Below are 15152 nucleotides of genomic sequence, written 5' to 3' on the forward strand. Positions count from 1 at the left end.
GTTATTTTTTTGTAACGTCCCGTCTATGTTTTAAGATTTATTTGTTCATCTATGCTAATGTTTATTTGTTGAATGTTTCACTTTACAGTTAGGCAATAAATTATAATGATTTTCTAAGAGATTTTGTAGTTGAACTCGGGCTGGGGCAGCTCCGGTAGGAATGTGGAAGGGGCCGTGGGAAGAGGTCTCCCCAGGATGTAACGGCCATAGGTAGGGTGGGCATTGACCACAACAACATCAGTGGTCATGTTTGAATGTGTGTGTGCATATGAGGTGTCAGTTCGTAGTTTCGTTATCTCCGGTTGTAGTTGTGTCTTACATGCATGTTTATGTGTATCTGTGGGGCATATTTTGTCGCAGCACGCTAATTTTAAGATAAGTTGACAACATTAAGGCATTTTTCGGTGCAACACTATACCATCCCCTCAAGCCGACGAGCGCAGCCGAAACATAAAAGCGTGCGTTGCATCGAAAGTTTTTCCAGCTGCCATTGTAAACGTTGTTCATTCACCGGGAAGATGCCAATGACGAGCCTCGCTTTGGACGCCCAAGCACGTCAACAACTGATGAAAACGTTCAAGCAGTGAAGAAAATTGTTTTGGAAAATCGAATCACTATCAGAGAAGTTGCTGAAGGTGTCGGTATATCGCTTGGCTCGTGCCTTGAAATTTTTTCTAACGTTTTGGGCATGAGTCGTGTGTTATCGAAGTTTTTCCCAAAATTGCTGAGTTTTGACCAAAAGAACCGTCGCATGAGCATCGCTCAAGAGCTGTCGGATGACGTCAACGACGACCCAGAGTTACTCAAAAAGGTCATAACTGGTGTCGAATCATGGGTATATGGTTATGATATCGAAACCAAAGCCCAATCGTCACAATGGAAGAGCCCAGGTGAGCCAAGACCGAAAAAAGCACGCCAAGTTCCATCAAATGTCAAAGTTTTGAACACTGTATTCTTCGATTACCATGGCGTGGTGCATCAGGAGTTCTTACCATATGGTCGTACGGTCAATGAACAGTATTATCTGGAAGTTATGCGCCGTTTGCGAGAAGCAATACGAAAGAAACTTCCAGAATTGTGGAAAAACAATTCATGGCTTTTCCATCACGATAATGACCCTGCTCACTCATCTTTGCTTGTGAGAGATTTTTTGGCCAAAAACAACACCATAATGCCTCAGCCACTATATTCACCGGATTTGGCCTCATGTGACTTTTTCTTGTTCCCAAAACTAAAGAGACCTATGAAAGGACGGAGATTTGCAACGATTGAAGAGATAAAGACTGCATCGCTGGAAGAGCTCAAGGCTATACCGAAAAGTGTTTATGGGAAGTGCTTTGAGGATTGGAAAAACCGTTGGCATAAGTGTATTGTATCTGAGGGGGATTACTTTGAAGGGGACAACATTAATATTGATAAATAAATTATTAGGTTTTTTTTTAAAATACAAAGTCACCTTACTTTTTAAACACACCAAAAATATAATTGTTGTTTAATTATTTCCCCGATAGTTCAAGTCGAACCCTGCCACTGGTTCATTTGTCCTACCACAATCTGTTTCCCTACCGCCATTGTTTCAGTCAAAGGAGATCGCGAAAGACATTGGGGAACTGAAACAGAAAAAGGCACTTGGCGGTGATAACCGCAAAAATGTTAATTGAACATCCAAACTCTACCATTGGGGCTATCTGCAAGCTCTTTAATGGGATCATAACTCTCGGCTACTATCCGAATTTTGGAAAAAATCGATTATCATTATTATACCGAAGCCCGCAAAAAACCACACAATTCCGTCATCATCCGACCAATTAGTTTATTATCGTGTCTGTCTGAGTTGTTCAAAAAATGCCTTCTAACTCGCACAATACCATATCTAGGAGCACACAGTGTTATCCCTGCTCATCAATTTGGCTTTCGTCAAAGCCATAGAACAAGGGCAAGAGTAAGGCATGATGAGATGATACACTTGACTACCCCGGGTAGTTGGGTACCTTTCCAGCGGCTAGCATCTTTTTATAATTTTATTAAATAAAGCTAAGAAATAGGACTGAGCCTTGAGGTACTCCTCCTGTCATCTGGTACTCATGCTCTCCGACTTCATAGGAATACTCGTATGTGAGCGCTCTGTCGTTGAAGTAGTCCGCTACGAGGGCGGTCAGGTAATCCGAGATTTCCATGCGTTGGAGCGGATTCAGGACAAGGTAGCAGAGTTAATGTCATTCTTGACATCCAGGGTACAGACGATGCAGTACCCATTTAGGCCACCTAGCAACCTTTCTGCTTCGATACGTAGGGGTCTGTATGAGGTGGTTGGCTTTCCTTTGTGCAGCCAGGACTACATACGAAGGCTCATCACACACTGCATCGGCATACCTCAAGCTCCGAAGTACCGTCGAGCAATCAATTGATATCGCCTATAGACAATTAATTAGCCCAACAGTCACTAAGTGCTTCGGTTAGTCAGCCTCTACCGCAAAGAGTAGATCACGTATTACTTGTAACGGCCCTTGTCGAGGTTCAAAGTCAGTCAGGAGCCAAGCTGTGCGCTAGGATTTTGCTATACTCAGGGTCAAAGTTTAATTTATTACGGATGAATTGGTAAGTAATCTGCAATTGAAACGGTACCAGTATGAGGCTAATTTCTGAGGCATTGGGAATTACGTGTGTTCAGCTAGCCTCGCAGTCAAGACGACAATTGGGTCGCGATTGAAATCTCTCGATTTTACCGTCGATCTCAGGGTATTGTTTAGAAGCAACCGATTGGATTCCTAATGATATCGCCTAGCAGAGCCTTACTTTTACAAGTCCAAACGCTTCGGTATTCTGATCGGCGCTGACTTGTTTTTCGACTTGCTTAGGGAAGCACAAATACGTCACAAAAAAACCCCGCAGGGCAAACTAGAGCGCACCGTCGCAAAGAAACGCGAGAAGTAAATGAAAAGAAGATAAGAACGTAGTCGCCCGCTAGCATCCCTCCCTTTCCCCCTTACCGCCACTTGAGCGCACAAGGCGGCGTCTGAGCTCGCTAGCCGGCCATTGCCGAGGTATTTTTATGTTTGTAGTTTTGGTTCTATCAGATCCACAAATGCTTTTGTTGTTTTGATTTAATTTACTTTCATATATTCTGCGTGTAGTTTCTTTTGGCAGCGCTGACTGCAGTCGCTGCGCGACAAATTTTCAAAATTAAGATTTGCGAATGCAATCCAGGGCTCAATTAAAGTTTTAAGATATTGTTTAATTAAATGTTATTTTTTTGTATTTTTGTATTTAACGTCCCGTTTATGTTTTAAGATTTATTTGTTCATCTATGCTAATGTTTATTTGTTTAATGTTTCACTTTACAGTTAGGCAATAAATTATAATGATTTTCTAAGAGATTTTGTAGTTGAACTCGGGCTGGGGCAGCTCCGGTAGGAATGTGGAAGGGGCCGTGGGAAGAGGTCTCCCCAGGATGTAACGGCCATAGGTAGGGTGGGCATTGACCACAACAACATCAGTGGTCATGTTTGAATGTGTGTGTGCATATGAGGTGTCAGTTCGTAGTTTCGTTATCTCCGGTTGTAGTTGTGTCTTACAGTGCATGTTTATGTGTATCTGTGGGGCATATTTTGTCGCAGCACGCTAATTTTAAGATAAGTTGACAACATTAAGGCATTTTTCGGTGCAACACTATACCATCCCCTCAAGCCGACGAGCGCAGCCGAAACATAAAAGCGTGCGTTGCATCGAAAGTTTTTCCAGCTGCCATTGTAAACGTTGTTCATTACACCGGGAAGATGCCAATGACGAGCCTCGCTTTGGACGCCCAAGCACGTCAACAACTGATGAAAACGTTCAAGCAGTGAAGAAAATTGTTTTGGAAAATCGAACCACTATCAGAGAAGTTGCTGAAGGTGTCGGTATATCGCTTGGCTCGTGCCATGAAATTTTTTCAAACGTTTTGGGCATGAGTCGTGTGTTATCAAAGTTTTTCCCAAAATTGCTGAGTTTTGACCAAAAGAACCGTCGCATGAGCATCGCTCAAGAGCTGTTGGATGACGTCAACGACGACCCAGAGTTACTCAAATAGGTCATAACTGGTGTCGAATCATAACTGGTGATATCGAAACCAAAGCCCAATCGTCACAATGGAATAGCCCAGGTGAGCCAAGACCGAAAAAAGCACGCCAAGTTCCATCAAATGTCAAAGTTTTGAACACTGTATTCTTCGATTACCATGGCGTGGTGCATCAGGAGTTCTTACCATATGGTCGTTCGGTCAATGAACAGTATTATCTGGAAGTTATGCGCCGTTTGCGAGAAGCAATACGAAAGAAACTTCCAGAATTGTGGAAAAACAATTCATGGCTTTTCCATCACGATAATGACCCTGCTCACTCATCTTTGCTTGTGAGAGATTTTTTGGCCAAAAACAACACCACAATAATGCCTCAGCCACTATATTCACCGGATTTGGCCTCATGTGACTTTTTCTTGTTCCCAAAACTAAAGAGACCTATGAAAGGACGGAGATTTGCAACGATTGAAGAGATAAAGACTGCATCGCTGGAAGAGCTCAAGGCTATACCGAAAAGTGTTTATGGGAAGTGCTTTGAGGATTGGAAAAACCGTTGGCATAAGTGTATTGTATCTGAGGGGGATTACTTTGAAGGGGACAACATTAATATTGATAAATAAATTATTAGGTTTTTTTTTAAAATACAAAGTCACCTTACTTTTTAAACACACCAAAAATATAATTGTTGTTTAATTATTTCCCCGATAGTTCTTTTAGGAGCTATAAGACATAGTTGGCCGATCCGGCTCGTTCCGACTTAGAAACTACCTTCAATAGTAAGAAGACTTTTGGAAAATTTTCAGACCGATAGTTTTAAAACTGAGAGACTAGTTTGCGTAGAAACGGACAGACAGACGGACGGACAGACGGACATGGCAAGATCGCCTCGTCTAGCGACGCTGATCAACAATATATATACTTTATGGGGTCGGAAACGTTTCCTTCACTGCGTTGCAAACTTCTGACTGAAATTATTATAGCCTCTGCAAGGGTATAATAAAGCGCTCCAGGATATTTTACTTTATACAGCCCCTGAATTGGAATTCTATCAGAGTTATTACGAAGTGCAGGAGTGTGGTTCATGTACAAATTAAGCGACTGATTCTTATTTGACTTTAAATGTTTTAATGTTTTTTTTATAAACATTTAGTTTAGGTACTCTTATCAGTATTACTTTGTAGTAAAGTCTGGCCAATAATTTATATAGTATTTTTGTGTTCTTCCATCAAACAATTTTTCAAGCCAATAGTCCAGACCATTTAGTAAATTATCTTCTAAAAGTATATTTGAATCTGTGTCAGATTCTTCAGAGTATCCTCCTTCTAAAAACGTCCCGACCTCAGGATCCTCCTTTGTATTCAAAAGTATTTTTGTTATTTTTAGTATTCTCTGAAATTCAAAAAAATATAATATTATTTTAAAATCGTTTATCTTAGCATTTAAGTATAACAAATCACGTAAAAAGGGTAATAAGGTTGAAAAATATATTGATTAACCCAATTCAAAACGAAGACCGAATTTTCACTATCTTGTGGTGAGACTACCAAGCGGGTTCGGCATGGACAGAAACAGGTGGAAATAGCTTGGATCTTTGGATGCAACACAAAATACCATCCAAGCTCCCGAAGCTTAGGGCGTGTCACCGTGGTGTTGTCCTGATAAAAGACAATTTGGGCAAAACATATAAAAAAATTGATGTTGCTGGTTTTTGGCATTTAAATTAAATATACCTTAAATGTTTTTCATACTGAACTGGAATGGGTTGCATTTTTTATCGCCCACTATCTTTAAAACCGTAATTTTTCTGACGAATAAGTTATACAAGTATATTAAAAGTTGAAGAATATCAAGGGGTCAAGTTTAAAATTCAAAAGTATATCGTTCGAACAAATTTTGAGAAAAAAAAAAGAAAGTGGTTTTAAATATTCGTTTATTTGCTTAACATTAAATCTCTTATGTTTGTCTATAATATTAAATTACCTTTTCAAAAAGTAATTATACTTTGTTTTGGTGTTCCTAATAAACGAACTAACTTTTCTAATAGTCGTAGAACAAAAGTTTTATTTCTTAAGCTACTCAATACGAGTACATCCACAATGTGATCAAATAGGTATTTATACAAACACACAAACAGAAAACCAATCATTTTTATTTACAATACAATATGGATAAAATCTCGAACGCCCTGGTCAACAAAGTTGTTGCGCTGACCAGGGACGGAAACTTTTATGTTGTTTCGGTCGCAAAAGGGAATATCCATGAAACCAAGCTGCAGACCAAACCTGAAGAACATTTCCGAGCTGTATGCAAATACCTGGAAGAAGCTAGGAAAAGCTACTACATGTACCTACTAAAAAGCAGCAAGGACCTGCAGGTGGTACTAAAAGGAATCGAGCCCGACGTAACCGCCCAGGAAGTTATTGATGCTTTACAGCCTCATCCACTATTCAGGGTCGAGCTGGAGCCAGACAGCAGAATCTTAAAGAAAAATAAGGTGCACCGCATTTATAACTTGCCAACTTATCGCACCGAAGAATTAACGTGGAAGAGCCACATAAAAGGAACGGCTCAGTGCAATGCACAAATTGTCAGGAGTATGGACACACCAGTGCATTCTGTTCACTTCGAACAGTCTGTGCAGCTTGTGGAGACTGCCAACAAAGAATACCCCAAAAAGAAAAAATGCGTTAACTGCTAAAGTAACCACACCGCAAACTACAGAGGCAGTACAATTTACAAAGAGATGAAGAACCGCTTGCGAAAAGCATGCAACGCGTCATCAGAATACCCAAAATGTGTACACTTTTTCGCGTACGACTCCGGAAGATCTCTTCGGTACGGCAACTTCGATCAGGGACGGAAAACCCACTACTACAACACTCCCAAAGGAAGGCAATTATACAATGCAATCATAAAACCGAACAACAAATTAGTATATGCTTTCCCTGGCAGCCCAAGACCTAATAGACTTTGCGGAGACAAAAACATTTCCCGCAATATAATTAGCTTCAAAGGGCTTTTGGACCTGTCGTTAGACCATTAGCCTATGCTAATAACTCTTCTTCAAAGCACAAAAACTACATATCACCCCACAGGCTAACGTCGCACAGAACCAACTAGTTAAAATATAAAAAGTATGTAAGATCACACTTCAAATTAACTTCTCACTTCAACATCGAAGTGGACATCGACTGCTCTATTTAAGCTCTTGAAGAAGTATTCGTGAAGGCAGCCACTATCTCAACACCACAACGCAGAGACGTGCAAAGCAACCACTTTAAAACTAATATGCAACTTGAACGGCTAGTCCTAGAAAAGAGGCGCCTGAGACGGAAGGCATCAAAACAACGTCTTAAGGAAGCCCCTCGCACACTAAATCGAGCTCTAAAGCAAGAAACAGAAAATGCACCGCTGCGGTACATTAAAAAGCTTTCGTCAACCCAAATCCCAGCTCTCCAAGCGAAATAGTCACTCTTATAACAAATTCAGCTGGTTCCACAGGGACGAAGATACAGCCAAAACTTTACCTATACATCTCCGAAACGTTTTCGAGTCGAACCCTGCCACTGGTTCATTTGTCCTACCACAACCTGTTTCCCTACCGCCATTGTTTCAGTCAAAGGAGATCGCGAAAGACATTGGGGAACTGAAACAGAAAAAGGCACTTGGCGGTGATAACCGCAAAAATGTTAATTGAACATCCAAACTCTACCATTGGGGCTATCTGCAAGCTCTTTAATGGGATCATAACTCTCGGCTACTATCCGAAAATTGGAAAAAATCGATTATCATTATTATACCGAAGCCCGCAAAAAACCACATAATTCCGTCATCATCAGACCAATTAGTTTATTATCGTGTCTGTCTGAGTTGTTCAAAAAATGCCTTCTAACTCGCACAATACCATATCTAGGAGCACACAGTTTTATCCCTGCTCATCAATTTGGCTTTCGTCAAAACCATGGAACAAGGGCAAGAGTAAGGCATGATGAGATGATACACTTGACTACCCCGGGTAGTTGGGTACCTTTCCAGCGGCTGGCATCTTTTTATAATTTTATTAAATAAAGCTAAGAAATAGGACTGAGCCTTGAGGTACTCCTCCTGTCATCTGGTACTCATGCTCTCCGACTTCATAGGAATACTCGTATGTGAGCGCTCTGTCGTTGAAGTAGTCCGCTACGAGGGCGGTCAGGTAATCCGAGATTTCCATGCGTTGGAGCGGATTCAGGACAAGGTAGCAGAGTTAATGTCATTCTTGACATCCAGGGTAAAGACGATGCAGTACCCATTTAGGCCACCTAGCAACCTTTCTGCTTCGATACGTAGGGGTCTGTATGAGGTGGTTGGCTTTCCTTTGTGCAGCCAGGACTACATACGAAGGCTCATCACACACTGCATCGGCATACCTCAAGCTCCCAAGTACCGTCGAGCAATCAATTGATATCGCCTATAGACAATTAATTAGCCCAACAGTCACTAAGTGCTTCGGTTAGTCAGCCTCTACCGCAAAGAGTAGATCACGTATTACTTGTAACGGCCCTTGTCGAGGTTCAAAGTCAGTCAGGAGCCAAGCTGTGCGCTAGGATTTTGCTATACTCAGGGTCAAAGTTTAATTTATTACGGATGAATTGGTAAGTAATCTGCAATTGAAACGGTACCAGTATGAGGCTAATTTCTGAGGCATTGGGAATTACGTGTGTTCAGATAGCCTCGCAGTCAAAACGACAATTGGGTCGCGATTGAAATTTCTCGATTTTACCGTCGATCTCAGGGTATGATATCGCCTAGCAGAGCACTACTTTTACAAGTCCAAACGCTTCGGTATTCTGATCGGCGCTGACTTGTTTTTCGACTTGCTTAGGGAAGCACAAATACGTCACAAAAAAACCCCGCAGGGCAAACTAGAGCGCACCGTCGCAAAGAAACGCGAGAAGTAAATGAAAAGAAGATAAGAACGTAGTCGCCCGCTAGCATACCCCCCTTTCCCCCTTACCGCCACTTGAGCGCACAAGGCGGCGTCTGAGCTCGCTAGCCGGCCATTGCCGAGGGATTTTTATGTTTGTAGTTTTGGTTCTATCAGATCCACAAATGCTTTTGTTGTTTTGATTTAATTTACTTTCATATATTCTGCGTGTAGTTTCTTTTGACAGCGCTGACTGCAGTCGCTGCGCGACAAATTTTCAAAATTACGATTTGCGAATGCAATCCAGGGCTCAATTAAAGTTTTAAGATATTGTTTAATTAAATGTTATTTTTTTGTAACGTCCCGTTTATGTTTTAAGATTTATTTGTTCATCTATGCTAATGTTTATTTGTTGAATGTTTCACTTTACAGTTAGGCAATAAATTATAATGATTTTCTAAGAGATTTTGTAGTTGAACTCGGGCTGGGGCAGCTCCGGTAGGAATGTGGAAGGGGCCGTGGGAAGAGGTCTCCCCAGGATGTAACGGCCATAGGTAGGGTGGGCATTGACCACAACAACATCAGTGGTCATGTTTGAATGTGTGTGTGCATATGAGGTGTCAGTTCGTAGTTTCGTTATCTCCGGTTGTAGTTGTGTCTTACAGTGCATGTTTATGTGTATCTGTGGGGCATATTTTGTCGCAGCACGCTAATTTTAAGATAAGTTGACAACATTAAGGCATTTTTCGGTGCAACACTATACCATCCCCTCAAGCCGACGAGCGCAGCCGAAACATAAAAGCGTGCGTTGCATCGAAAGTTTTTCCAGCTGCCATTGTAAACGTTGTTCATTACACCGGGAAGATGCCAATGACGAGCCTCGCTTTGGACGCCCAAGCACGTCAACAACTGATGAAAACGTTCAAGCAGTGAAGAAAATTGTTTTGGAAAATCGAACCACTATCAGAGAAGTTGCTGAAGGTGTCGGTATATCGCTTGGCTCGTGCCATGAAATTTTTTCAAACGTTTTGGGCATGAGTCGTGTGTTATCAAAGTTTTTCCCAAAATTGCTGAGTTTTGACCAAAAGAACCGTCGCATGAGCATCGCTCAAGAGCTGTTGGATGACGTCAACGACGACCCAGAGTTACTCAAATAGGTCATAACTGGTGTCGAATCATGGGTATATGGTTATGATATCGAAACCAAAGCCCAATCGTCACAATGGAATAGCCCAGGTGAGCCAAGACCGAAAAAAGCACGCCAAGTTCCATCAAATGTCAAAGTTTTGAACACTGTATTCTTCGATTACCATGGCGTGGTGCATCAGGAGTTCTTACCATATGGTCGTTCGGTCAATGAACAGTATTATCTGGAAGTTATGCGCCGTTTGCGAGAAGCAATACGAAAGAAACTTCCAGAATTGTGGAAAAACAATTCATGGCTTTTCCATCACGATAATGACCCTGCTCACTCATCTTTGCTTGTGAGAGATTTTTTGGCCAAAAACAACACCACAATAATGCCTCAGCCACTATATTCACCGGATTTGGCCTCATGTGACTTTTTCTTGTTCCCAAAACTAAAGAGACCTATGAAAGGACGGAGATTTGCAACGATTGAAGAGATAAAGACTGCATCGCTGGAAGAGCTCAAGGCTATACCGAAAAGTGTTTATGGGAAGTGCTTTGAGGATTGGAAAAACCGTTGACATAAGTGTATTGTATCTGAGGGGGATTACTTTGAAGGGGACAACATTAATATTGATAAATAAATTATTAGGTTTTTTTTTAAAATACAAAGTCACCTTACTTTTTAAACACACCAAAAATATAATTGTTGTTTAATTATTTCCCCGATAGTTCTTTTAGGAGCTATAAGACATAGTTGCCGATCCGGCTCGTTCCGACTTAGAAACTACCTTCAATAGTAAGAAGACTTTTGGAAAATTTTCAGACCGATAGTTTTAAAACTGAGAGACTAGTTTGCGTAGAAACGGACAGACAGACGGACGGACAGACGGACATGGCTAGATCGACTCGTCTAGCGACGCTGATCAAGAATATATATACTTTATGGGGTCGGAAACGTTTCCTTCACTGCGTTGCAAACTTCTGACTGAAATTATTATAGCCTCTGCAAGGGTATAATAAAGCGCTCCAGGATATTTTACTTTATACAGCCCCTGAATTGGAATTCTATCAGAGTTATTACGAAGTGCAGGAGTGTGGTTCATGTACAAATTAAGCGACTGATTCTTATTTGACTTTAAATGTTTTAATGTTTTTTTTATAAACATTTAGTTTAGGTACTCTTATCAGTATTACTTTGTAGTAAAGTCTGGCCAATAATTTATATAGTATTTTTGTGTTCTTCCATCAAACAATTTTTCAAGCCAATAGTCCAGACCATTTAGTAAATTATCTTCTAAAAGTATATTTGAATCTGTGTCAGATTCTTCAGAGTATCCTCCTTCTAAAAACGTCCCGACCTCAGGATCCTCCTTTGTATTCAAAAGTATTTTTGTTATTTTTAGTATTCTCTGAAATTCAAAAAAATATAATATTATTTTAAAATCGTTTATCTTAGCATTTAAGTATAACAAATCACGTAAAAAGGGTAATAAGGTTGAAAAATATATTGATTAACCCAATTCAAAACGAAGACCCATTTTTCACTATCTTGTGGTGAGACTACCAAGCGGGTTCGGCATGGACAGAAACAGGTGGAAATAGCTTGGATCTTTGGATGCAACACAAAATACCATCCAAGCTCCCGAAGCTTAGGGCGTGTCACCGTGGTGTTGTCCTGATAAAAGACAATTTGGGCAAAACATATAAAAAAATTGATGTTGCTGGTTTTTGGCATTTAAATTAAATATACCTTAAATGTTTTTCATACTGAACTGGAATGGGTTGCATTTTTTATCGCCCACTATCTTTAAAACCGTAATTTTTCTGACGAATAAGTTATACAAGTATATTAAAAGTTGAAGAATATCAAGGGGTCAAGTTTAAAATTCAAAAGTATATCGTTCGAACAAATTTTGAGAAAAAAAAAGAAAGTGGTTTTAAATATTCGTTTATTTGCTTAACATTAAATCTCTTATGTTTGTCTATAATATTAAATTACCTTTTCAAAAAGTAATTATACTTTGTTTTGGTGTTCCTAATAAACGAACTAACTTTTCTAATAGTCGTAGAACAAAAGTTTTATTTCTTAAGCTACTCAATACGAGTACATCCACAATGTGATCAAATAGGTATTTATACAAACACACAAACAGAAAACCAATCATTTTTATTTACAATACAATATGGATAAAATCTCGAACGCCCTGGTCAACAAAGTTGTTGCGCTGACCAGGGACGGAAACTTTTATGTTGTTTCGGTCGCAAAAGGGAATATCCATGAAACCAAGCTGCAGACCAAACCTGAAGAACATTTCCGAGCTGTATGCAAATACCTGGAAGAAGCTAGGAAAAGCTACTACATGTACCTACTAAAAAGCAGCAAGGACCTGCAGGTGGTACTAAAAGGAATCGAGCCCGACGTAACCGCCCAGGAAGTTATTGATGCTTTACAGCCTCATCCACTATTCAGGGTCGAGCTGGAGCCAGACAGCAGAATCTTAAAGAAAAATAAGGTGCACCGCATTTATAACTTGCCAACTTATCGCACCGAAAAATTAACGTGGAAGAGCCACATAAAAGGAACGGCTCAGTGCAATGCACAAATTGTCAGGAGTATGGACACACCAGTGCATTCTGTTCACTTCGAACAGTCTGTGCAGCTTGTGGAGACTGCCAACAAAGAATACCCCAAAAAGAAAAAATGCGTTAACTGCTAAAGTAACCACACCGCAAACTACAGAGGCAGTACAATTTACAAAGAGATGAAGAACCGCTTGCGAAAAGCATGCAACGCGTCATCGGAATACCCAAAATGTGTACACTTTTTCGCGTACGACTCCGGAAGATCCCTTCGGTACGGCAACTTCGATCAGGGACGGAAAACCCACTACTACAACACTCCCAAAGGAAGGCAATTATACAATGCAATCATAAAACCGAACAACAAATTAGTATATGCTTTCCCTGGCAGCCCAAGACCTAATAGACTTTGCGGAGACAAAAACATTTCCCGCAATATAATTAGCTTCAAAGGGCTTTTGGACCTGTCGTTAGACCATTAGCCTATGCTAATAACTCTTCTTCAAAGCACAAAAACTACATATCACCCCACAGGCTAACGTCGCACAGAACCAACTAGTTAAAATATAAAAAGTATGTAAGATCACACTTCAAATTAACTTCTCACTTCAACATCGAAGTGGACATCGACTGCTCTATTTAAGCTCTTGAAGAAGTATTCGTGAAGGCAGCCACTATCTCAACACCACAACGCAGAGACGTGCAAAGCAACCACTTTAAAACTAATATGCAACTTGAACGGCTAGTCCTAGAAAAGAGGCGCCTGAGACGGAAGGCATCAAAACAACGTCTTAAGGAAGCCCCTCGCACACTAAATCGAGCTCTAAAGCAAGAAACAGAAAATGCACCGCTGCGGTACATTAAAAAGCTTTCGTCAACCCAAATCCCAGCTCTCCAAGCGAAATAGTCACTCTTATAACAAATTCAGCTGGTTCCACAGGGACGAAGATACAGCCAAAACTTTACCTATACATCTCCGAAACGTTTTCGAGTCGAACCCTGCCACTGGTTCATTTGTCCTACCACAACCTGTTTCCCTACCGCCATTGTTTCAGTCAAAGGAGATCGCGAAAGACATTGGGGAACTGAAACAGAAAAAGGCACTTGGCGGTGATAACCGCAAAAATGTTAATTGAACATCCAAACTCTACCATTGGGGCTATCTGCAAGCTCTTTAATGGGATCATAACTCTCGGCTACTATCCGAAAGTTGGAAAAAATCGATTATCATTATTATACCGAAGCCCGCAAAAAACCACATAATTCCGTCATCATCAGACCAATTAGTTTATTATCGTGTCTGTCTGAGTTGTTCAAAAAATGCCTTCTAACTCGCACAATACCATATCTAGGAGCACACAGTTTTATCCCTGCTCATCAATTTGGCTTTCGTCAAAACCATGGAACAAGGGCAAGAGTAAGGCATGATGAGATGATACACTTGACTACCCCGGGTAGTTGGGTACCTTTCCAGCGGCTGGCATCTTTTTATAATTTTATTAAATAAAGCTAAGAAATAGGACTGAGCCTTGAGGTACTCCTCCTGTCATCTGGTACTCATGCTCTCCGACTTCATAGGAATACTCGTATGTGAGCGCTCTGTCGTTGAAGTAGTCCGCTACGAAGGCGGTCAGGTAATCCAAGATTTCCATGCGTTGGAGCGGATTCAGGACAAGGTAGCAGAGTTAATGTCATTCTTGACATCCAGGGTACAGACGATGCAGTACCCATTTAGGCCACCTAGCAACCTTTCTGCTTCGATACGTAGGGGTCTGTATGAGGTGGTTGGCTTTCCTTTGTGCAGCCAGGACTACATACGAAGGCTCATCACACACTGCATCGGCATACCTCAAGCTCCCAAGTACCGTCGAGCAATCAATTGATATCGCCTATAGACAATTAATTAGCCCAACAGTCACTAAGTGCTTCGGTTAGTCAGCCTCTACCGCAAAGATTAGATCACGTATTACTTGTAACGGCCCTTGTCGAGGTTCAAAGTCAGTCAGGAGCCAAGCTGTGCGCTAGGATTTTGCTATACTTAGGGTCAAAGTTTAATTTATTACGGATGAATTGGTAAGTAATCTGCAATTGAAACGGTACCAGTATGAGGCTAATTTCTGAGGCATTGGGAATTACGTGTGTTCAGCTAGCCTCGCAGTCAAAACGACAATTGGGTCGCGATTGAAATCTCTCGATTTTACCGTCGATCTAAGGGTATTGTTTAGAAGCAACCGATTGGATTCCTAATGATATCGCCTAGCAGAGCCTTACTTTTACAAGTCCAAACGCTTCGGTATTCTGATCGGCGCTGACTTGTTTTTCGACTTGCTTAGGGAAGCACAAATACGTCACAATCACTCAGGTACAACCCTACAAATTACTGTCTCAGGCTGTAAGCTCTCATACTCCACTCTAGAAACTACTGAGGTCAACAATTTGGATCAAACTCTAAGGAAGTTCTGAGAAATTAAAAGAAGA

The 15152-nt window shown here is 40.9% G+C and overlaps 2 protein-coding genes across 3 annotated transcripts in view; one reads left to right on the top strand and one right to left on the bottom strand.

Moving 5' to 3' along the window:
• Positions 1-326: 326 nt before the first annotated feature.
• On the top strand, positions 327-1473 carry LOC127010877 (histone-lysine N-methyltransferase SETMAR-like). The gene is made up of 2 exons (XM_050886291.1): positions 327-890; positions 983-1473. Exons 1-2 carry the CDS (start codon positions 840-842, stop codon positions 1421-1423), a joined length of 492 nt encoding a protein of 163 aa, XP_050742248.1. The 5' UTR covers positions 327-839; the 3' UTR covers positions 1424-1473.
• Positions 1474-5212: 3739 nt separating this feature from the next.
• Positions 5213-15152, bottom strand: part of LOC108022354 (dnaJ homolog subfamily C member 16) — a 274183-nt gene continuing 264243 nt past the window's right edge. The window contains exon 12 of one of the 2 annotated variants that reach the window (XM_050886281.1): positions 5213-5446. In XM_050886281.1, coding sequence (XP_050742238.1) covers positions 5228-5446 — 219 coding nt within the window. In that variant the 3' untranslated portion in view covers positions 5213-5227. Of the gene's footprint in view, positions 5447-11269; positions 11504-15152 lie in introns of those variants that run through there. The other variant, XM_050886280.1, reaches the window with a different exon arrangement.

The sequence above is a fragment of the Drosophila biarmipes genome, chromosome 3L, assembly GCF_025231255.1.
Source record: "Drosophila biarmipes strain raj3 chromosome 3L, RU_DBia_V1.1, whole genome shotgun sequence".
Classification (NCBI taxonomy): Eukaryota; Metazoa; Arthropoda; class Insecta; order Diptera; family Drosophilidae; genus Drosophila; species Drosophila biarmipes.

What these genes read in the sequence shown, in the direction of transcription:
- LOC127010877 (XM_050886291.1), top strand. Translation starts at nt 840, where the DNA reads ATGGTTATGATATCGAAACCAAAGCCCAATCGTCACAATGGAAGAGCC. An exon ending in GTCACAATGGAAGAGCCCAG is followed by an intron (nt 891 to 982) that starts GTGAGCCAAGAC and finishes GTGGTGCATCAG; the next exon opens with GAGTTCTTACCATATGGTCG.